At 43.6% G+C, this 23,921-nt stretch overlaps 2 protein-coding genes across 10 annotated transcripts; one reads left to right on the top strand and one right to left on the bottom strand.

Annotated features, from left to right (window-relative positions):
• Window positions 1-702: 702 nt before the first annotated feature.
• On the top strand, window positions 703-17,308 carry LOC135074757 (WD repeat domain phosphoinositide-interacting protein 2). 8 transcript variants are annotated; one of them, XM_063969135.1, is made up of 9 exons: window positions 703-970; window positions 2,365-2,526; window positions 4,883-4,973; window positions 6,042-6,578; window positions 6,882-7,003; window positions 7,459-7,625; window positions 9,711-9,770; window positions 10,104-10,230; window positions 14,885-14,951. In XM_063969135.1, the coding sequence occupies exons 1-8, from the start codon at window positions 894-896 to the stop codon at window positions 10,220-10,222; spliced, it is 1,335 nt and encodes a 444-aa protein (XP_063825205.1). In that variant the 5' UTR covers window positions 703-893; the 3' UTR covers window positions 10,223-10,230; window positions 14,885-14,951. The 8 variants fall into 8 exon arrangements, with proteins under 8 accessions (XP_063825205.1, XP_063825203.1, XP_063825202.1 ...); XM_063969133.1 differs by lacking the exon at window positions 10,104-10,230 and having other exon boundaries at window positions 14,885-17,308; XM_063969132.1 differs by lacking the exon at window positions 10,104-10,230 and having other exon boundaries at window positions 14,846-17,308.
• Window positions 16,785-23,855, bottom strand: LOC135074756 (nuclear protein localization protein 4 homolog). 2 transcript variants are annotated; one of them, XM_063969130.1, is made up of 10 exons: window positions 23,755-23,855; window positions 23,222-23,488; window positions 22,993-23,141; window positions 22,694-22,866; window positions 22,136-22,538; window positions 21,821-21,954; window positions 21,576-21,736; window positions 18,593-19,017; window positions 18,334-18,444; window positions 16,785-17,974 (listed from the first exon to the last, which is right to left on the bottom strand). In XM_063969130.1, exons 1-10 carry the CDS (start codon window positions 23,773-23,775, stop codon window positions 17,959-17,961), a joined length of 1,860 nt encoding a protein of 619 aa, XP_063825200.1. In that variant the 5' UTR covers window positions 23,776-23,855; the 3' UTR covers window positions 16,785-17,958. The 2 variants fall into 2 exon arrangements, with proteins under 2 accessions (XP_063825200.1, XP_063825201.1); XM_063969131.1 differs by having other exon boundaries at window positions 22,993-23,138.
• Window positions 23,856-23,921: the final 66 nt, after the last annotated feature.

The following is a 23,921-nucleotide window of genomic DNA, read 5'->3' as shown; positions in this document are numbered from 1 at the left end:
AGTAACGAAACGTAATAATGCACATCATCCACCTAACACTTAATCTGAGACATCCACCGTTCTTTCCATTCGCTCACTCTTCATAAGAGTGAGATAGAACTATTGCGTACTGTGCGTACAAGTATAGATATGAGATACTAGCTTTCGCATAACAATATTTGTAGGATAGGTAATACTCGTATCTCATGGAATTGGCGTAACTTTAAAATAAACGTGCTCAGTACATACATTACGCACACACTTACACGCATTATAAATACACGATTTAAGAAAACAACATGGCCGCAATATAGGCAATCAGCTGACAGGTTTGTGTGTGTGTGTGTGTGTGTGTGTGTGTGTGTGTGTGTGTGTAGGTGTAGTTGTCAGCTGATTGCCATGTTGTTTTCTTAAATCTTTTATGTACTCGGCACAAGTCAGGTAGTGACGTCATATGAAAAAGTCGCCAGAATGAGTACTGACCAAACATTATCTATCTCTTTTTTTATACGTCACCATGGGTAAGTTAGAAAGAGATAAACAGCTGTTTGTCATTAATGTGTCGATTTGATATGTATTTGTATAAGCAATTTTTGTATACTTAGCTCAAAATGTTAGGCGAATTAGGCTACTTTAAGAAAAAAAAAAAATTAGGCGATTTAGGCTACTCGGTAGGAAAAATTAGGCGAATTGAGTTAGCTGATATCTGGCAACCCTGGAGGGGGCTTGTTTTTAGTAGCAAGGTCGTTCTTTGTGTCAAAAAATCTACTTCTTGTGACGAATAATTCATTTTAAATATTTACTTGTTAATATAGTGACTGACTATTTTGTGTTCAATTACATAGTTCATAGTGCGCGTATGTTGTGTAGCAGCTTCTAAGTTTTAGAACAATCTGTTTACTCGGAACGCTCCAATGAGTTTGGGAGGAGGTCAGAACTCTGAGGGATCAAATGCAGGAGGAATATTCGTTCAATTCAATCAGGATTGCACGTAAGTAGAGAGGGATGAAGGTAATTTATAGTGTTTTACGACACTAAAGTGTAGGATACTAGATTAAGAAACTATGCAAGGTAAAGCTAGACTAGGGCTCAAGGTTCCTTGTAGTTGCGAAAGCGGGCATTGTCATTAATTAGCAATATCACAGGAGCTTAGAGCGCGGGTTCGGGCCCAGCGTTAGCGGTGATGCAATATGTCATTGCCAACAGTGTCGTAACCAAGCGTGATCCTCGGCCATATCTCCGCTAACAGCTGGCGTAAACAAACATGGCGTCTCTTGAACCTTGTCATATGTTTTGTTAACATTCGGCATTCGCTGTATTTACGGCATCTCATGGTGATTTTATCAAACAGAACAAAGTAATGTAGGTATGATCACAACAAAAAACTGGCCCAAATTCCTTCTTCAGTATTTTACTTCTCTGTGTATTAACTCTTTGTTCTAAGCTAACAGCATTTCATTTAATTACACTTTTCTTTTTGTTTTAACTTGTATTAATATGCATGACCTAAGTGCATGACTAATGCACAAATTGCATCATTTTGTCGACCTCAGATGCAAGAATATACAAAAGACACAAAAATACCATGCCAAAGCCTACTGCTTTGTTGTGGAGGAACATGCCTAACTAATGTGCTTAGTCTGAGACTCATCATTATTATGATAAGTTTATTGTGATTGTTTGGATTAAGATGCACACAGAGGACTTACATAATATTACCTAAACATTGTTACTGCAAATCTGTTATTATTTGCTAAATAGGTTCTTTTTGATGATTTCAGTATGTTACAGTAATTTTGAATGAATGTGGACTTTGTATGTATGTCAATTAAATCACAATAATGCATGAAACTGTAAATTGTTGTTAAGTCATTTAGAACAATGTATTGTAAGAATTATGTAGCTTTGAATTAAATTAAAACTCTGTCCTCATGTCATCATATTTTGGGACACTGGACTTACCTAATTTAATAAGTATGATAGGTCTTAGGTCAATACCCTAATGCTCTCAGAATTAGCTCATTGTAAGTACTTTTTATGATTAATGTGGCATTAAAAATACAAATATAAGCCTTTTGTCACTTTATAAATAATGTATGTGTACCTACAGTGTGTTATTAAGTGGTTTTTATACTTGGCCAAATAAAAGTTTGATTCTACTGGCAGCTCAAATGCAATATAACTTTTTCCAAGAGACCAAAGTTCATTTATATTTAAAAAAACCTTTCCATATAAATTATCATCAGCTATCAGTCAATAGTATGATGTAGGTTTAAGTAATAGTAATTGTATTTAAGTAGTAGAATCAACAATAAAAAGTAAGATATAAAAGGTGGCACTAATCATCTTGTACGTAGCTCTGATTTTTTTTTTTTGTTTACTTAGGTCCCTGGTAGCAGGCAGCAGCAGCGGCTACCATCTCTTTGCGTTGACCCCTGACGATGGCATTGAAGAAATTTACGCAAGCCGCTCCGGCCAGGACACATGCCTGGTGGACCGGCTTTTCAGCAGCTCATTGGTGGCGATCGTCACGGTATCAGCTCCCAGGTAAGTCTTTGCTGTGATGACTTTTGTAAATATCGTCTGCTTAGTTTTATTTCAATTCATCGTCACAATGAATGTGATATAATTATGTCACATTAATGTTAGAGTATAGTATAACCTCCTCCTTTTTTTGAAGTCGGTTAAAAATGGCAAGTGAGAGCGGGCGCGGCGGGCAGCCCCGGGGCGGAGTGCCGCTGACGCACGAGCTTGTTATTACTATCGGCGCATCACCGCTAACTGCGCAACGCCGCAGCTGATACGACGCACGCGTCCGCGCGTCACTCGCTGGCCGGGCCCTGAAGAGCGGTCGATGCACGCTCCTGCGCGTAACGCTACCGATTACGATTTCGATTGCATAGGTACATACATGTACAATAATTATGCTTGTATGTATAATATAATTTACGTTGAGATTTCAGACAACCTATTATTACCGATTTATAATTTGGCTAGGGAGGGACCAAATGGTGCTCATGTCATGGCCCACTTTCCCAAGTTCAGTGAAAAAATACATTCAATAACTGGTAATAGGTATCAGGCAGGTTTCGACTTTTCAATCGTCTTAAAAAAAAGATTCTCAATTCGATTGTAGTATGCTTTTTGTATTAATCATATTATTTATTAAACACCACAAAAAAGAAACAAATACACAAAAAGAGACAGTACCTACAATTTAGGCGCCCTTATCGCTTTTAAGCGATGTTGTATGTTTTTTATTTTTTTATGACCTGCACGGCATGTGTATTTACCACGACCAGAGTAAAGGCTGGGAAGCAAATTGCAGTAGTGTCTCTGCACTTTTTAAGTGTGTGATACAATCAAATTAACAATATTTATTCGTTGTGAACTAACGTATAAGTATTTAGCCTCAAATTCTATTTATCGCCGCGTGACTCTCAATAACTGCGCTGCAAAACGCCGTAAAGATAAGTATGTTAGTCATAGTTTGTTGTGATAATAAATTTAATTTGGTTTTGAACTGCGATTCGAGCTGGTTTTGCTGCACGAGCGTAGAGTATTGTAATGAGGTGGTCAGGTGGTGTAAGCGCTTTTTGTCGTGTTACGTGGCGGCCTCGTTGTGTAAGGGAGAGCCGTCGGCCAAGTTCACGTCCGTCCGAAAATACTCGGCTCCCGCGACAACCGCACTAAAATTAGCAATTATGCCGCGACCTCCGCTGCAGAGGTCGCCGCGTCACCACCCCGTTGTCCGGAGTACCCACACGGCCTGGTTATTGGAAACTAAACCAATAATTTTTGTATCATTTGTCAATAATCAATAACAATCCCAAAATATTAACATTGAGTGCATCAGCGCCGCGCTGTCTCGCCGGCCGATGCCGCCTGTTTCCTCGAGGAAGACAAATTCCGCGCGCATTGTTATGTCTTGGCCTTCTTCACCTGATCTCCGATTAGTTTGGCGGTCATTTATAATGTTCCTGTAGCACCATCTACATAAGCAAAGTTTCATTCAGCAAATTGATGGGACAGTGAAATATTCCTTAACAGTCAGTTATTTACAATTTGGTGGAAGGTCCTTGAATTTACATCATCTTTAAAAATGTATAAGTATCACTCGCGCTGGCACAAATCCCATTGTTTAGGAATTGTTTGGCTCGTTCTCTAGTTCCTGCAATAAAATATTGCTATACAGGGTGACTGGAACTGAACCCGCCATAGCTAATACGCGTATAGAGGAGGTCATTTGCTAATTATTGAACCTTACTTTCTATGACTAAAGTTTCATAGTTTAGGAGATATGTCAATTTTTATATTTTTTTCTAATTTTTCCGAAATTTGACCTAAAAACTGCTTAAATTTTTTTTCTCGCATGGTTTTAACCGAATAAACCTTTAGTCAAATAATCCAGATAATGATTAAATAACTAGTTACGAGCCGCCAAAGTTCAACAAAAGTACAAACCACGATAAAAAATTCAAGTTCGAATTCGATTTCAAAAATAACTAATGGTGATAATGGATTGCCAATGATCTTAAAAATATCTCTACCTTCTCTTCTTTCCAATGATAATGTATATCACACGTAGTAATTAGATATTGAAATTTATTAAAAATTCAAAGTTTATGGAAGGAAATGGAGAAATAATACGAAAATTATCCTGTAAAAATAAAAAAAACTGTTGAAATCACGCGAGAAAAAAAATTGAAGCAGTTTTTAGGTCTTTCGGAAAAATCTGAAAAAGTATAAAAATTTACATATCTCCCAAACTATAAAACTTTAGTTACAGAAAGTAAGGTTCAATAATTAGCAAATGAGCTCCTCTATACGCGTATTAGCTATGGCGGGTTCAGTTCCAGTCACCCTGTATATTATCCCATTGTTTTGTTTTCGTTTGCCGCAGGAAGCTGATCGTGTGCCACTACAAGAAGGGCACGGAGATATGCAACTACAGCTACAGCAACACGATCCTTGCTGTCAAGCTGAATCGATCTGTGAGTACTGGAACCATTTTCTCGCCACCTTCAGAATACAAAAATTAGCCAAGTGCGTGTCGTGTCACGCGCAGGGTTCCGTAGTTATCCGTCGTTAACACAATATATTTCAGAAGCAAGCAATTACTTCATCATAAAGTCACTTTTAAATATTTTTTTCTAAGAATTTTTTAAGAAATTTTATAATTTAATGAGTTAAATGACTATTACTTTTAAACTAAAATTTTTAATAATTTGCAAACAGATCCCTACATGGAAAAATAGTCTTAGAAACCTCTAAGCCATTTTAAAAGACCTATCCAACGATACCACACACGATGGGGTAAAAGATTAAAAAAGCGATTGTGTAACTGTAAATGGCTAAGTAGATATAATTTTTCATTATTTGTATTGGTTGCTATTGGTATTCCTAATAAATAAAAAAACAATAATAACATATTTCACATGGGTGAAGCCACGGGCAAAAGAAAATAATATACTCTAAATAGTTATCCACAATGCCGCGATCAATGGTCGTAATTTGATGTAAAAGAAAAATCCAGACAGACTTACTGGAAGCGATTGTTCAAAACGCCTATTTATTTATACACAAATGACAGGACATTATTGATAAGCTGTAATCTTGCTATTTAATTCATATGCAGTTAATGGGAAAATAAAGACATGTTGATTTTCTGATAATGAAAGCATACAAAGCATCAACATACTTGCGTTATCTCAGACAGATAGTGACATATTAACTTACTTTTCAATGAAGATTTCTTACCTTGAACTTGCACCGAATGTAGATGAACTTGAACCATGTTGAAAATTATAAAGAGTTGCGAACTTAATTTTAGCGGCGTTCGTCATAAATGAATATTAATTTATAAACACGGAACGAACTCAAACAAGGTCCGAGAGTCCGAGCGCGAATCGCCCAAAGGTTTCCGACAAAGATCGATAGGTGTGATCAAAGGAAACTAAAATATAATCGAACCGGAGTCCAGTTCGATCACCCAGGTCTTCTCGTCCACGGGTGATCAAAGCGGAACAGACCGATCGAAACGGCCCTCGCTTCGTCCGCAGAGGCTGATCGTGTGCCTGGAGGAGTCGCTGCACATCCACAACATCCGCGACATGAAGATCCTGCACACCATCCGCGACACGCCGCCCAACCCGCGCGGGCTGTGCGCGCTGTCGCCGTGCGTGGAGCACTGCTACGTGGCCTACCCCGGCTCCAGCGCCGTGGGCGAGGTGCAGATCTTCGACGCCGTGCACCTCAACGCCAAGTGCGTCATCAGCGCGCACGACAGCCCGCTCGTGGCGCTGGCCTGGAGCATGTGCGGCCGCCGCCTGGCCACGGCGTCCGAGCGCGGCACCGTCATCCGCGTGTTCAGCGTGCCCGAGCGCGCGCGCCTGCACGAGTTCCGGCGCGGGCTCAAGCGCTGCGTGTCCATCGCCTGCCTGGCCTTCAGCGCCTGCGGGCTGTACCTGGCCGCCACCTCCAACACCGAGACCGTGCACGTGTTCCGCCTGCAGGAGGGCGCGGCCGGCGACGACGCGGGCGCGGAGGAGGCGGCCGCGCCCGACGCCGCCGCCACCTGGATGGGATGGATCTCACAGGTCAGCGGTACACTCATAAATGTTTTCATTATTTATAGCCTCTATAGATGACCATGTAATTATTAATCCCGTCAAACCCTCGCACTGACCTAACTATATCGCGATTCGCGCGTCACGAGCGGGTTGACCCGTCGTAACGGTTCGAACCGGCAGTTCTCGGATCTCGAGTCGGCCACCTTCCTCTGCGATAGCCGATACCTCCACCGTTTCTACGTTTACCTCACAAAAAGGGTTTTCGCCACTGAATAATCGTAAAAAGTCTGCGGAGACACCCTCTCCCTTCACGACTATGTTCCGTTGCAGGCCGTGACGGCCGGCAAGACGTACCTGCCGGCGCAGGTGGCCGACGTGCTGGCGCAGGGCCGCGCCTTCGCCGCCGCGCGCCTGCCCGCCACCGGCCACCGCGCCGTCGCCGCCATCACCAAGTACGTGCCCACGCCCACGCCCACACACCACACACGTTGGCCATATTCTAAACTCTTCGGTATAAACCACAAGGCTTATATCGAAGAGTTTAGAACCTATGCTATAACATCAAATCATACATACTATACTCCAACTTCATACTGGGCGCGCCCGAATTCACAAAATTAAATGTCGTCAAAGGTATTTTTAGTAAAACCGGGCCTTCAGCGCGTGTTTTGCCCTACACAATTAACAAAAACATTTCAACATTCGACGTGTATTTTACGCCATACCGTATGGCCCGGCCCATACGCCACACAACCAAGTCTTCGGTTGAAATGACGTTTCGCTCTATAGCTTTTCGCGCACGCTTCTAATCAAGTAAAACATCAACCGAATCGAGAAGCTCCTCTTTGAATTCGGTTCAAAGCAGGCGGGACTATGTGAGTAACGCGCGGCGTGTTGCAACTTGCAGCGTGGCGCGCGCGCCGCGGCTGCTGGTGGCCACGGCGGCCGGCGTGCTGTACGTGTACGCGCTGGACGCGGCCGAGGGCGGCGAGTGCGCGCTGCTGCGCCAGCACCAGTTCCTGCACGCGCCCGCGCCCGCGCCCGAGCCGCACGCGCCGCTCGCGGCCCACGAAGGTACGCCGCCGCCCGCGCCCGCTCCGCCGGCCGCGCTCTCACGTCTGCCCTAATTATTATAGGAAACACTCAAAAACTTTGAATTCTTATATTTACTTGAATTTTGATACTGACATCGCCTCAAAATTATTTCAGTCGCGAAAGTGACGGACGAGAGAGCGCGCGGCTCGTCGTAGAGCCCGTTCGATTGTTCCTTAATTTTTGACATAATATTATTTTTGAAACGTCGCACGTCGACTTTGATCTGTCGCAATGATGCGTAATGTTCCCACGGTTCGACCCCGTCGACCGAGCCCGCCGCACAGTACGCGGCCCGGCGCGCCGGCCGGGTGCCCTCGCCCGCGCCGGCCGCCACGGCCGGACATGCTTCTTCGTTTTGGTTCTCTCTCTCTCTTCTACCGCTCCCTCTCCCGCATCACACATCCTCATACCGGCTTATCATAGTAGCTACCGAAAGAATGACCGCCCGACGATGCGTAGACGGATACGATCGACGCGACGCCCGACCGAGCCCCGATCGGTGCGCGACGAGAATGATGCCGCTTAACCTCACGATCATGTTTCGTTTGACACCTTCCGAGCTCATTTACTTTGATTTGTGCAGAGTAATGGTTGAGTAGACGCGCCAAGTGGCGACGACGACGCGCCCGCGCGGCCCGCTCTGCGCTCGCTCGGCGCCGCTCTGCGGTTAAGCGTTTGAAGAAGCACATTTCATTTTAGTTATTGCATTCTATGTAATTTTCTTCGGTTCGAAGGTTTTCCGTAAAGTTATGTATTCTAATAAATTAAAACTTATTGTCAAACGCTTAATCTAGAGTGAGTGGACACTCGACTCGTGACAGTATTTGCTACGAATACGTAATATGGCTTTCTTTCATTTCTACTTTAAAACCGCTACAAACTAGTTCAATACTGAAATATAATAGGCGTTCGTTCGTAATAAACAGTATGCGTTCGTAGAGAGAAACACAAGGTTTTCTTTTTTATTTGCCGACAGTACGGACGGGCTTGTAGTTGATGTAATAAATAGCTAATGTAAGTAAATACAATATAGTTTTGTAGGTTTATGTTTCGCGAAATAAGCCATAAATTAACGAAGTCAAGCCATACTTGAAGGTAGTCAAAACTAACTTGTGTGAATTGGAATATTTGGCAACATTGAAAATAAAATAATGTAAGAATTACTGACAGCCGTTAATAAATTTTTAGTTAACATCATATGGCATTTCAGTACCAATCAATATAAGTACAAGAAAGAAGATAAAATACTCGTACAAATCATTGAGATCAAGCTCATAATATTAAAAACCCAATCGTCAGAAACGCGAGTTTTTTTTCTTGTTCTTAGTGATAGGTAGGGTTCTCTCATCGAGTCGAGTGTAGAGCGTAACCCTGGGCCTGATTCCGTAATCGTTCACTATCTTTAAAACTGTTCGTCTATATTTAATTTTCTCTTTTTACTTTTAGATTACTGTAAATTAAATCTGTCAACTAAACAACCTATTTTTGAAATCTTTATTTTGCATTCAATTTGTCTATTGATTCCTATAACAAGATTTTATAAGATAAACATTACATACCGTAGAAAGGCACAGTATCCGTACATGAGAATAAAATCTGGTAGAAGTAGATCAGGTAGCACTTTTAGAGATTAAAGATCGTGTCGGAATCAGCCCCGGGCGAGAGCGCGCCGCGCGGCCCTCCGGCCGCTCCGGGCTTCACGGACTGCATACAACTGGCTTACGAGGACTCGGTTTTATTTGATCGAACTTCATTTTCAACGTGACATACTCGCAAGAATCTTTAATTATTAATAATAAAAAGTAAAAAAAAATGCCTTCATATTGTCATTTTTGTGAATCGTATTTCACCAAGAAAACTAGCCGCTATCTTGAAATTGCGCGTACTCGCACGCCTCACCGATCTCCGGAGAGCCGGTGCTCTCCTGTAAAACGGACCCTGACCTGAAAGAAACAGGAGCGCAGGCCTTCGGGGCCGCGGCAGGGTCGCCGAGCCAGTTGTAGAGGGCGTGAAGCGCGGAGGCGCCGCTGCCGGGCGCGTGCTAACCTCTTGTTTGGGCAGCAGCGGCGGCGGGCAACAGTTACGCGGGCGCGCTGCGCGGCCGGGACCCCACGCGGATGACAGGTACTCGCCCCTCCCACCCCTCACCCCCGCCCCCGCCCGCTCCCCACACCGCACACACCGTATGCGGGATACGTGAGTAGACTCATCACACACGAAAACCTGAATCCAAAATCGTCGGACGATGTAAATACGATCGAAACCGCATCCTGACTAATATCGGAGGGTGTTTTGAATACCATATTCGATTATAAATGAATAATATGGGTAAAAGTGCTAACCGCTTCGTGTGATGAAACTAATAAACTCGAATGAAAATTAATACACACAAGACATACGATCGAAATCGGAACGTACACGCGCACACCCGTGACCCTTCCCCGCTTCCACCCATAGTCGGCAGTCGGGCTCTCGCTTCTCAGTCGTTGGTCGTGTGGCGGCGTGGCTGCAGCGCTGGTAATGGCTGTGTTGTGCAGGCGCAGACCCCGCCGCGGCGCCGGAGCGGTAGTAGGTAGGCGGACACGTGAGTAGCCGCCGCGCCGACGCCCCACTTTTGTTACTTTTATACCAAATATACACTTTACGCTTCATGTGATGTTTTTGTTCCTAAGTACAATGTTCCGTCGCGATACCATTTATGTCCTAGATAAAGTTACGATTTTGAATTTTGGTAAATATAAATCTTGGAGATTTTAATATCCGTTAAGAGCCATTTCACAAAAATACTCCGCGCGAATCTAGCTACAAACTGTCAACGCAACGACAAAAGAGTAAAAAGAACGCCGAAATGGACAAAAAAATCTTGAGCCGTGACCGTATTAAGACTTATATTATAAGTTATTAATTTTAAGGTAGAATAAGGTATTAAAACATGATAAATTAATTTAAAATGTTAATAGAGTTTATTTAGTCTTTTAAAGATTTTTATACTTATTTCGATTAATAATGAAACACGAATAGGTATAATATGTAAAATATATTATATTAAGTACAAAATAAAGACAGTCACACAGTGAAAAAAAATCTGCCCCCTTGCAGCTCCATCATCGGACCCTGGATATCATTTACCTAGACTAAGTATTCGTCAAGGCGAATTACACAAGCCCAAACTCCATAGGGTTCTATTGTTTTGTTATGGAGTTGCAATGGAGATGGCCATTGCAACTCCTCCAGATCAGACAGAGCTAAGAAATAAATAAATATTATTATTATTTAACAAATAACTAAAATAAATTCATCTTACTGTCTTTCTTCTTACTAGTCTTACTAATATTATAAATACGAAAGTTTGTATGGATGTTTCGATGTTTGTTACTCTTTCACGCAAAAACTACTGAACAAATTTTGATGAAGCTTTACAGTACAGTACAGCAGTACTAGGCAGTTTGTGTTCAACTATCACTCGGGTCGGACGTTCCTATCGCAAGACCGTTGGTTCACTCAGTCCCGATACGACTCTAGTGCTGTGTGTAATTATTCTCGTGAATAGACTAAGTTTATTAATTTCTATGAGTGGATTTCATTTTGCCTGAGAACTACGTCATGAACCCTTAACCAGAAGACCCTGTCGCCAGCGACAGCGACGCTCATCCATCCCTGGCGTCGACCAGAATAACAATATATTTATGACGATCTGTAGCAAACTAAATTTCACGCGAGTAAAGCCGCGGGCAATACTACATATTTCATACTAGCTTTTTGCCCGCGACTTTTTCCGCGAAGAAGTGGAAACTGGTTCTAATAAAATTAAATTATTCAATTATTAATTTTGTTATATGATAATATTTTTTAATATTTTATTTATTTTATTTTATTTTATTTAGGATAACAAACAATTGTACAATTCAGATATGCAGTAAAGTTATACATCGACATTTAGTTATTGTACAACCCGCACCGCTATCCCCATCTTACAAACATGCCTTGCCTCTTTGCACTACTAGCTGATTTATAATTATAATATAAAACCTACAAATTATTAGGTATGTTTAAATATCTGAATACTTACAAAATTATGATATCTTTCTACAACAAAATTGAAACATTTCCTTCGGGTGCTAAAATCACCAGGCTATTGTGTGCACATACTCTGGAGCATACAACTTACACTGGCCGTCGGAGAAGCATAGATTTCCCTTAAGTCTACTCCCGCTACCACATGGAACTCCGCTAAAACTCGTGAGCCAACACTTGTTTTTGTATCGAAAATTAGTATGAGCAGCGCACGCGGTTGCCCGTTGCAGGCTCTATGCAACCACGCTTTTTTAAACCGTGGCCCCTAAGCATGAGATGGGAAATTGCACTCTCTAGAATTCTCTTGAATTTGATGGTGTTAGGGGAATCCTAGGAATGAATACAGACTTTCCAATGGAATCTCCTCATCAATATTGAAACATTGCAACTTGCAATGCAATGTTTCGTTTTCATTTGTTGTATTATTGACTATTTCTTGATTTTTCAAACACGTGTCAAAATAAAAAAAATAATTTAAATCAAAAGCACTAAGGAATATTTAATTGATATCAACTTCGAAGCAAGCACAGATCACAGAAACTAAAGGGAAATGTGATAAGGGAGCGAAGCCGGTGTCGCAACAATATGCCCAAAAACAGAACATATTGCTTGTGAAAGCAATGATGACAGCAGCGACGTTATAATGTAAACAGTTTACATTGCTTGCATACTACTAAAGATTATTCGAACGTTGAATACTGATACCGCAGTGGATAATGAGCACATATTTTGATTTCTTTGACACTGAGTTTCGAACTCAGCGCATTACTTAGCATCTTTCTATATCTCTATGGAAGCAAGTTATCTTCAAAATAACATTCTACACCTTTTTAACCAAATACGAAGCACGTCATCTATCAATAGGGAATATATTTTAGAAGTTAATAAATTATGCATAAAATAACACTTTAGTTAAATCATACAATTTCTAAAAACTAGTACTGAAATCGTACTGGAAACAATAAAAAAATATTAATATGTTATCTAATTTATTTATTAAACGACCAATTATCGAAGATTTTGGAGTAAAGTTTTTGAAAATATTTTATAGCCAACATAGGAAACATTTAGTGAAAGAATTTGTTTTCGGAGCCTATTGCCTTCAAACAAACAAATAATCAAATCTTTCCTCTTTTATTACTATTGATTTAACAACAAAACTTCCCTCTCGAAACAAAACGGTTCTTTTTCTTCTTCACGAAACAAAACTCAAAGCGGATAAATAAATAAACAAATCTTTGGACAATTTCACAATGCCATCTAGTCCCAAAATAAGCAACTAATATGCTTGTGTTAAGGGTGCTAGCTTAATGGATATACTATGTGCACTTACAACCTTTTTTATAATTTATTTATTAAATTAAATTCATACATAAATACATAGTTACTCCCAGTCCCGTCAAAGAAATTAAATTTCATCATTTCAATTTCTGCTCGGCCGGGAATCGAACCCGGGACCTCTCGGCATATTAGTCCGTTTCGAACCACCAAACGGCCGACTCAAAACGGACCTCCCGGCATAGTATCAAAAGTATTTGGTCGCCGTATAAATCTCCGCTTCATGACACGAACACACGTAAACGTCATGGCGGGAAAAATGACACAGATCCTGCCTTGACGGGCGCTCGCGCCGTACTAATCAATGTCGGCTTCCGCATTGTAATTTATACTGATATTCACATCAATATTTTGACAAAGTAGTTACTAATATTTAAACAATAACTGTGGAAATCAATTCTCCAATGAATATTCTTTATTTTGGGATACTTTTATTGCTGTTATTGCTGTGTATTAAAACCAAAAATCACGATCAAAATGTGACGTAAATCTTAAAAATTTGCCAAAATATTTTTAGATTTTACTCAATAATGGTAATGAAATTCAAGAATCCGTTTGATTATTGGACTACAAGAATATATGTCCGATGATTTCTATATATTTTTAAGCTTATTATACGAGCATAAATAATAGATACAGGACTTTGAAATTGAGTCTGCGGCAATTTTTCCGTAAAATGGTTGTGGGAGATGGGGCACTGAGAATTAATCAAAAGAGTTTTAGTAAATCCGTTACATTATTGGTCAACAACAAGGATTGAACTATCTTTCGCAGTAATTAAATTGTAGCTTGCTTTGCTAAAGATAGTAATTCATGCTTCCAAAATCTTAGAAATTTGCACGAAAATGTAAAATGGCTCTTAAACATAAAAAGCAATTGGGACCAAGAAAACATAATAAAATATTGTTACCTGAATTTAATTTGATTCTAATATTATCATCTTAAAACTTTGTTTGACAGAACATAAATTAAATAAGCCAAATGTTGTAATTTTAAATTATTAGCTAACAATGTACTGTTAAAAGTGCATTGTGAATTTGGGTTGTAATGTTTATGTTACTTATTAACATTAGTATTTTACAAAATAATTAGGACTCAAACGACTGAAAGACTGAAGCCTTTCGTGCTGGAACTAATTGTTTTAGTTTTAATTTTGTGGATGAGAAATTAATTGAAGAAAAAAATTAACTGCATTAATATTAAAGTGTCTATCCCGCTTTACATTTTCATAGCACAATGGATATTTGATGTTCACTACAAACGTAAGTGTTAATGTTGAATCTGGAGACGCTTTTGGTGCACTCGAGGCATATTTGTTTTGGTAACGTTTCATTTGCTGTGGCTTCATTTTTTAAGTTTATCATTCAAGGTAAGAAGTCCGCGGGTTCGATCCCCGCCACGGGAAGTCTACATCATTGTCACATGTCACTTTAACCACCCAGTACTTAGGCCTAAGATGCGCGTCGCGATAAGCGATTATAACGCCATTTTATCGATTTTGCCCATACATTTTGACGTCGATAAAAGATATCACGGCGCGCATCTTAGGCGGCCTACTGGTCGGTAACGAGATCGGTTCAACCTCGCGAGTCCGAGCTTCCTTTGAGACTCCTTGATTTATTATAATAATATAATGGCATATCATTATAATAAATCAACGGTCACCTCGGCCTAAAGCACCCACTCGAGCGCTTCGTGTCGCACTTGCACACGAAACGACCGCTCGAGCTACGAAGCTCGGACTCGCTCGGCGTCCGCCCGGCGACTGACGGGGCGGGCGCGGGCAGGGCGCGCGGGCGCCGGCTGTGAGCGCGCTGTGTGTGCAGAGTCGGAGCGCGCGGCCGAGCTGGGCGCCGCGCTGGACGCGCCGCCGCGCGGGCCCTACGACCTGCGCGACCCGCGCCACTTCCCGCCCATGCGCGCCGCCGACGAGCCCGCCGCCGCCGCCGCCGCCGCCGCGCAGTAGCCGCGCCGCCGGGAACTCCGCGACCTCCTATATTCCGTTCGTTTTTTTTTCATGAGCGAAACCTCAACCTACGATCCGTACCGGTCGACCCTCGATCCGTCCTGTGGACGTTGGTCTTTTTATGTAATTGTCTTATAGAAAGGCGGCCGTGTCTCCCGTTTTGAGGTTTCACATTATTTAAAAAAACCGTGTGACGCTCAATACTTTGTTCCGTGGATTCCGCTCCTGCTGAATGACCAGAGCCCCGATTACGGTAACTTTTAACGTCTACAATCCAGACACGCTTCATCGATTCTGCGATACGATTGGTCAAAACAGCTGACGTACGCTGTTGAACGACCAATCGTATCGCAGAATCGAGAAGCGTGTCTGGATTGGAAACGTTAAAAGTTACCGTAATCGGGGCTCAGAGTGTGAACTGTTCTTTTTTTTTAATCTTAAACGACCATTGACGACGTATTGAGTCTTACCAAAAAATCTAAATATTTTTAAAAATTATTTTGTCGACTGTTGTAAATAAAATGAATGGATGTATTACTCTACACTGCATATTTTTTTATATATTGAACATTATGTTTTTAAAAATATTGTATTGGAATAGCTGAAGTAAGCGCCACTTTAACTTTTAGTATTACTTGTGAAATACACTTTACATAATAATTGATAATACTATTTTAGCGAACGTGTCCCGAAATATTTCTGTTGGTAGAACACTGCCGTGGCTCTCGGTCACGCGGATAACGAACGGACTATATGCAGCGACGTAGATTGGTCCTTCAAATCAGATTTTTGTGAATGTAACAAAAATACTGTAAAAATAATTAGTGATTAATTATTTACATTCCCACGATGTCTTTCAAGTTATCGAAACTATTTTTGTATATTTCGGAAATGATTCAAGGGTACATATCAAGAAGTATTTTTTTATATAATTTGCATAAATTAGGCAAGCCAGTGGAGCCACGAGATACTCTCGCTCGACCTACATAACCTTTTTGTGTTACTAAAATAAATAACAAAGCAAACATATTTTTCTCCGGCTGAATAACGATTTCTTTTAGGCATGGCAGAATTTTTGGAAATAAATTAAATACGGCAATCGCAAAGATGCGTCGAAGTAATAAAGCTTCAGTCGAGTTCAGTCACAGCTGTCGCGGTGCAGATTTGAAAGACATCCGTGGGCGGCGACATCAGCGCCCCTGTACATATTGTGTAACTATAGAGCCTTGTATTATAGAGTATAGCGTCGGCCTCCCGCCCGGACGCTGCGGCGAGCGGCTTGCTCGCTGTCCCGCGCGGGGCCGAGCTGTCGGTGCTCGCGGACGCGCCGCAGTCGAGGAGCATCCCGAGCGTATCGCTTGTAATGCATCATTGGATTATATCTTTAGTTAAACATAATATGAATAAGCATTAGAATGCATGTTTTTATGAATTCATAAACGATATTTTTAAAGTACATAATAATCGATTGGTCTCTTATATGTATTCATAGATACATTACACGTGGTATTGCTAAAAAAGAGCTACGTCCCCGCTGGCGTTGCCTTTTCTATTGTATCTATCCGAACGCACGTTCTATATTATTTTTTAACATTTGATTTTTGTTTTTACTAGTGTATAATTACCCTAACATTGCAAAAAGAAATGCTGTGTATACCTGTAATTGAGGTCATATACGTATCATGTGTTAAACCATGTTAAAATTTATGAACTGTATTATGTATGTGACTTTGTTGGTGTACCTAATAAATAAATAAATAAACATGACAAAAATTATGTGATCGTTTACAAGGTCTAAATAAAAGATGTAGAATGTGTGTGATGTGATAATGAAGCAGCTCCGGGCCGCAGCGGGGCCGAGCCCGCGCCGCGTGACGTCACGCGCCCGCCGCCTCGTGCGCCGCGTGACGTCACGCACCCGCCGCCTCGTGCGCCGCGCTCAGTCCTTCGCGCGAAACTTAACTTTCATCGGCACTGACGATGCGGCTGAGAGATTTCCTTTTGTAGAATTCAGACTATAGTATAGCGTTATCGATATTCATGTAACTAATATCTCGGATCGTCGGGAGTGCCATGTCTATTTGACTTTTTAAAAGAAATAACATCGCAGTAAATAAAGGAAAAAGCGCACCAAAAATATCCACCACAGAGTACAGAGCGCACGAGGCGGGGCCGCGGTGCTCCTCGACGCCGCACGCTCGCGCCCGGGCGCCGGCGTCGCGAGCGTGTGTGCTGCTAGATACAAAATTGTATATAATAATGAATAAATATTTTTACAAAAGCATTTGGGTGTTTAATTTACGAATGAAACTCCAGCGGGTACAAAGTAGGTACACTGTATTTATCAGCTCCCCGCGCCGAGCCCGGCGGCTTGTAATAAATAACATAACATTTACAATAGTATACATACTCTGCGAATATCACAATTGCAGTGTATCATGATAAGTGGGTTAAAACAACTAGTCGAAAGTGGGTGAGTGGCACTCGGCCGTCCCGAGATGAGGGACGCTCGCGCGGCCTCTCGGGGCGAGCCTACGGACACCTTCACTGAACACAAAATACACTGATCGAACCATACAATGAGAATAAACTGATATCACTTGAAATGCATCAAATATACATAAACCTTTGCAACGGGACGGACAAACATAAATGAATCATTGTCTTTTCTGATAATTTATTTCGCCTAAATGTGCCGCGCACGCGTGACGCGTGATACTCCTGCTCGAGCCGTGCCTGACGTCGTCGCAACTGGCGACGAGCGCGCGGGCACGAGCCCAGCCGGCCGCAGTCCGCCGGGCGCGGGTCCGGGCCGCCGCTCGGCGTCGCCGCGAATATAAAAATAAAGTAAACCTAGTTTCACTATTCACAAGTCGATCGCGCGAAATTTCCTCAGTATAAAAAGTGAACTATTCTCTCCTCCCCTGCGTTTATTTACATAGCGTTATTTCTGAAACGAAAAACATTTTTTTATTAAATAGGTATGACATTACATTTGTACCTATCACAATAAAAATTTTATGATATCTAATTTATCAATCGGCAAATCGGGCACGTCCCTCGGGAACGGACTCTAGTTTGGGACAGCGTCGCCGGTGATCGTAGATCGATAAAAAAACGGCCAATAAAACGCGGATCAAAATAAGCTTCGCGGCGTGGTCGACGGTCAGCGTCGGGGCAGCAGGTGAAAGATTCGATTCGCGGAAAAGATGCTCTTTAAGATTTGTCGTGCGGTTCGGTCAGAATGTCGTCTACAAAGAAGATGTCGCGCTTTAGATGACACGTCGCGTCAGTCTCCCGCCGCATCACCTGGGCATGGCGCACATCTCGCACTGGTCGTGGCGCGCCGCGTTGTGGAAGGTGCACAGCGGGCACGTCCACACCGCCTCGCCCGCGCCCCCCGCGCCGCTCGACGGCCCGCTGCGGACAACACACGCGTCGTTTATGTCAAAATAAATAAATAAAATCGGTTTGCACATTCAAAAGGGTTACACAAGACGAGTTCGATCGCGAACCTCGCACGTCGAGCGAACGACGAACTCGCTCGGCGTCGAGCGTTGTACGGTACCTGCGCACGGGCTCGGCGTCGTGGTCGGCGTCGGCGCGCGCCAGCTGCTCCAGCGTGGCGGGCTCGGGGCGGCGGCGCCAGGCGTCGGCGGCGGCGGCGTCGCGCGCGCGCACGGCGTCCAGCAGCGGCTGCAGCGTGGGCCAGTCCAGCGGCAGCGCGTCGTTGGTGGCCAGGTACAGCAGCACGTGCAGGTCGCGCACGGCGTCCAGGAAGCTGGCGGCGCCGCGCAGCTGCGCGTGCAGCGCGGCCGGCGTCTGCAGCTGCGCCTGCAGCGCGCGGTGCGCCGGCGGGAAGGCCGCGGCGGGACAGAAGGCCGGCTCGCCCGCGCCCGCGCCCGCCACGCCGCACGGCACGTCCACCAGCAGGTACGCCACGGGCACGCGCTTGGCGGCCACGCCCACCTCGTTGCCGTAGACGTCCTTCTCCTGCAACACAGGTGCGCCTGACAAGTCTACGTGTGCCCTTACGACGCTCGAGAGACGGTGCGGCGGGCCCCGATTCTCTTACGTCTCGGGGGGTTGGGTTTTTATTTATGTCCGAAATCGAGGATACACAGTTTTAGGAAAGAGAACGAAATAAAAGGAAGGTAATAAAACTCATTTATTTTTGTAAGTATGCTTTTAAAAAGCACATTTACTTAACTGTCCCCTTTATGATAAAAAAAACTAACCTTTATGAACCACATGCTTAAAAAGAAGAGTGATTTTTAACTTGTCATACTTTATTATTTTCATTGCATTTATTTTAACAAAGTTAAGCTATATTCAGTATTCCACCCATGCATCGTAATTTTATCCACCAAAAATGAATTAAATTGTGGTAGGGTTACGGAGTAGACGTAGTTATTAGATTATGTGTAGGTATATTCGTGCCACTAAATAATTGAATTTTCTGAAAGATGTACAAGACTGTGATGATAGGTAATTAGCGGAGAGCGCGCGAGGGGAAGCAGGCAGAGTAGGGACTCGTTGAGTTTTTTTTATTATCAGAGTTCATGGCGTGCCTTGGCTCTTGCGCCTTAGGATACTTGACTTGTGGCTCGCCCTGCCTACAGGCGAGTGTTATACTATTCTTGTTGATACATTAATACTACCTACCTAAATGTAGCGGCGTTTTATTTCGATATAGTCTATAAAGTGTGTCGCGGCTTGTTGATGTTATGTGTGCGACACACGAGTCTGAAGCGAATTCAAGATCAATAAATATGAAGCAGTAAAATAGCGTTTTATTTCATTCGTGTAACAAAATACAGCATTACCTTTTTTTTTTATCAACATAAGTAAGTATTGCACATATTACTAATAGTCCCGTTAGCCCCTCGTGTTACCTAAGCTAAATAAGCTTGTGACGAGTGGGCTCACCACAACAGTCGAGCGGTGGGATTCGAACCCGCGTTCCTCGGATCTCGAGTCGACCAGTCCGACCCTTTCACCGTTCGGCTATCGTGGCTATAAGCCCACAGGGAAGATCCGTTCAGTTGTTCAATGAAAGGTGAGTTGTATAAAATATTTGTAAGTTCAAAAGTAATAGTAGGATCATAAAACACGAGATTTATCAAGTTTACAGGCCATTATCTCAGTATGAGTCAACCAACAGTGTCTGTCACCAATCATTAAACTTTGTCAACTCGTGACCATAGTAAATAAGATTACAGTATAGGAACGCAAAATAGAACTTTAAAGTAAGTAAATATTTTGTTATTTAATTTCTTATCTCTACGGCTATTTAACCACTTTTGGGGATCTCGGCCAATGGAAATATTAGGTTAGGAATAATTAATTGTTATGGAAATAAAGGAATCAAGGTTAAAAAAAAATCTATAAAAACTGCCCTAAAAGTCCCAAATTGTTCAGTATCGTTCGCGGCTTTTTGTAGGATCTAAACTGTGTTACTTTGCATCCTTGCCATATTCACAGAGATAAAAGTAGGGAACAATACCAATACCTATCATTTTAGTTAAATAAGAGACTCCCATAAAGAAAGCACATAAGTTTTTAGTAAGTTTGGTTTTACAGTACAAATTGGAATAAACCAATGTTGTCTCGCACGTTCAACAGGCACAATGGAGAAGTTTCGTGATTTGTGCTCATTCAGTGTCAGTAGGTAATACAGGGTGGAAACGATAAGTGATCTCACTCGATTATTTCTAAACTATACAAGATATCGAAAAATCCTGAAAGTGCTTCACGAGCTCTTTCAAACGGTACCAATAATAGGTTTCAGAATAAACTGGAACTATCCGAAAATACAATGTTTCCAGCTTCCATACATTTGGTAAAGTTACATAATATTAAAAACTACACAAGATATCGCAAAACTAGTAACTGATCCTAAAAGTGCTTCACAAGCTCTATCCAACGGTATCAACAATAGCTTACAGAATAAATTCGATCTATCCAAAAATTTAATGTTTCCATCTTCCATACATTTAGTAGGTACTATCACAGTCATGGCACTCATCTCTTGATAATATTTTATTATAGCAAGTAAAGCCTAAAACTAATGTTTTCCACAAATAATTTTAAATAAGATGCAAGTTACGAGTTTATTTAACCGACTTTTTAAGTTTATTATTTAACAAAAATAAATTACACTTCTAATATTGTGTGGTTGGCATACATTTAGTATGGAAGCTGGAAACATTGAATTTTCGGATAGTTCCAGTTTATTCTGTAACCTATTACTGGTACCGTTTGAAAGAGCTCGGGAAGCACTTTCAGGATCAGTAACCAGTTTTTTAATATCTTGTATAGTTTAGAAATAATCGAGTGAGATCACTTATCGTTTCCACCCTGTATAGTTTGCGCGTAATTATGTTGCTATGGGTTACGCGCGAGCGATAGGGATGGGTAGCTTGGGGTCATTGGACGGGATTCTACGTGCTCACGGACCAGGCTTTACCTCTGTAAATATGGCAAGACTGCAAAGTAATACCGTGTATAAATAAAATGACAGTGCAATGTACACTGGCGGCCGAGCGTACCTTGTAGTACACGTCGGGCACGTACTGCGCGGGCCCGGAGTCGCGGATGTAGCCCAGCTCGGGCGCGTCGCGCGTGGGCAGCAGCACGCCGTCGCGCACCAGCGCCTGGCACTGCGCCGACACCTGGTAGCCCTCCATGTGCACCTGCTCGTTGCTGTCGCCTGCGAACACCCGAACCTCGTTTGACTCGATCGTTGGACAACGAGACCGACACGAATAGAAAAACGGGGGTGAACGAATCTCACCGGTCACGCAAACGGTGACGAACTTGGAGCCGAAGTAGCCGGAGGCCGCGTGGCGGCAGGCGCTCGGGTGCAGGTTCTGGAAGTGGCCCGCCGTGATGCACTCCTGCGCCGACAGGAAGTGCGTGTCCACGCCGCTGCGCACACCGGTCAACGTTCAAGCACGTACATATTCAACGTTCAGAGAACAAATATAAGTTTTAACACAATTTTAGCTAATATGCGTTTTCTGTGATCTCACTGAGAAGAAAAGAAACGGTGAGCTTTCGAACGGGACACAGCGTAAGCTTCACAGACAGCTCGGGTGCGGGCGCTCACCGGATGTGCTGCACGGCGCCGGGCGCGGCGGCCAGCAGGTCGGTGAACAGCCAGCCCACGCGGCGCAGCCCCAGGCGGCGCGCCAGCTCGTCCAGCGCGGGCTGCTTGGGGTCGGGCAGCAGCGTGACGGCGTCGCGCGACGAGCTCTGCGCCGGCTCGTACACGGCGGCCACGCGCGCGCGCACGCCCAGCGGCACGTCGGGGTGCGCCTCGTAGCTGCCGTACAGGTAGCCCACGCGCTGGTGGCCCGTGGCGCGCCAGTAGCCCAGGAAGCGCTCCACCAGCGCCGGGTGCTCCACCACCACGTTGTCCACGTGCCGGTACGGCTGCCGCAGCAGCGTCACCGGGCCCGGCTGGCACTTGGAGCAGATGCCGCGCGGCCACGGCGGGTGCTCCTTGCAGCCTGCGCGGCCCGGGGAGACCATTGATGTTACGAAAATTATGTTTAAAATAGGCCCCAGGATACCATTGATGTTACGAAAATAATTATTATATGTAGGAATCTATTTTTAAACAGTTTTATTGTGAGTAGGTTTTGATATTGAAAATGTTACCCACCTGGCTTAATTTTGCAGGACATCTCTTCCAATGAGATGAATTTCCCAGAGGTCATCTTACGCAGATAGGAGTGAAACGACATGTGCTTGATGTTGTGCTCCTTTAGGTAGCCCTCGTCCCACGGTTCCAACGGAGAGCAGTGCACGCAGCATCCTTTTGAATTGTGTCTGCATCTGTACACGATGACATACGAAATGTGTCAAATATTTGTTTTAATTATTTTAACAAAAACATAATAGTGAATGACTGTGTAGTTCATTTCAAATTTTTATTGACAAAGCACCAGGATGAAGTCTTACAATTTTTCATCTCTATTCCTCTGGATGGCTCCGGACTGAGCGTACAGGAGAATGTCCACGTCGTCCTCTACAGGCGCCGCAGGGCGCGCGGCGGCGCCCGACGACGGGCCCGCTTCTACCGGCTCACCGAAGGACTTGTTGTTAGCCTGCTGATGAACACACCATTTTTAATATAAATAGCGCATAGCGTACTTCACATATCACATTCACCACGGCTCGTGGGAGGCACCTCGGTGCTGGTGGAGGGCTGGTCCTTGAGCACGGAGCCGTTGACGGGGCTGAGGTACAGCATGTCGCCGTGCTGCAGGCCGGCGTCGCGCAGCGTGCGCTCGCGGCTGGCGGGCAGCTCCTGGCGGCGCGCGCGGTCGCGGTGCAGCGCGAAGGCGCACGAGCCCAGCGCCAGCGCGTCCCGCACGCGCTCGAACAGCGCCGCCGTGGGCGAGCCCTCCGCCAGCTCCACGCGCGCCGTGCCCTCCGCCGACTGCACCCGCAGCGTCTGAAACCACCGCGTCACGATTTACGTACGTCCGTCGACTCATCCGAACGATGGCGTTTCGTGAAATCGCCGTTGCCCCGCCGAGGACGACGAGGTCGTGTCGTAGACCGCCAGAGAAGACCTCTCTTGAACCTCCTGCGATGTGAATGTGCCCTCGGATAGGCTACTGTTTTCTATCATCGAATTCGCAAAATCCGCACACAGTTCTGATCTGAACTGACTGTGCTAGGTTTAGTATTCTTTGGAGGATATGAGTAACGTCTTACCATTTTCTTTGAACCAGACATTTTTTAACTAAACTAAAATAACTGCACAATACCAACAGTTCACTGACATAACAATCATGACATGACAATTTTGACATGGAAATTTGACAGCATGACAACGACGGTTTTCTTTTTTAAATGCGAACCAATGGTTGCGACCCCAGATC

The sequence above is a fragment of the Ostrinia nubilalis genome, chromosome 9 (genome assembly GCF_963855985.1).
Source record: "Ostrinia nubilalis chromosome 9, ilOstNubi1.1, whole genome shotgun sequence".
Classification (NCBI taxonomy): domain Eukaryota; kingdom Metazoa; phylum Arthropoda; class Insecta; order Lepidoptera; family Crambidae; genus Ostrinia; species Ostrinia nubilalis.
Note: the sequence above shows the minus strand (reverse complement) of the source record. Positions and strands in the feature narration are given on the sequence as shown.

Coding starts and splice junctions, on each gene's coding strand:
- LOC135074757 (XM_063969132.1), top strand. CDS start 894: ATGAGTTTGGGAGGAGGTCAGAACTCTGAGGGATCAAATGCAGGAGGA. Junction 971..2,364: donor CAATTCAATCAGGATTGCAC/GTAAGTAGAGAG, acceptor TTGTTTACTTAG/GTCCCTGGTAGCAGGCAGCA. Junction 7,004..7,458: donor GCCGTCGCCGCCATCACCAA/GTACGTGCCCAC, acceptor TGCAACTTGCAG/CGTGGCGCGCGCGCCGCGGC.
- LOC135074756 (XM_063969130.1), bottom strand. CDS start 23,775: ATGTCTGGTTCAAAGAAAATG. Junction 23,489..23,754: donor TGTCTGGTTCAAAGAAAATG/GTAAGACGTTAC, acceptor CGGTGGTTTCAG/ACGCTGCGGGTGCAGTCGGC. Junction 22,867..22,992: donor AGGAATAGAGATGAAAAATT/GTAAGACTTCAT, acceptor CATCGTGTACAG/ATGCAGACACAATTCAAAAG.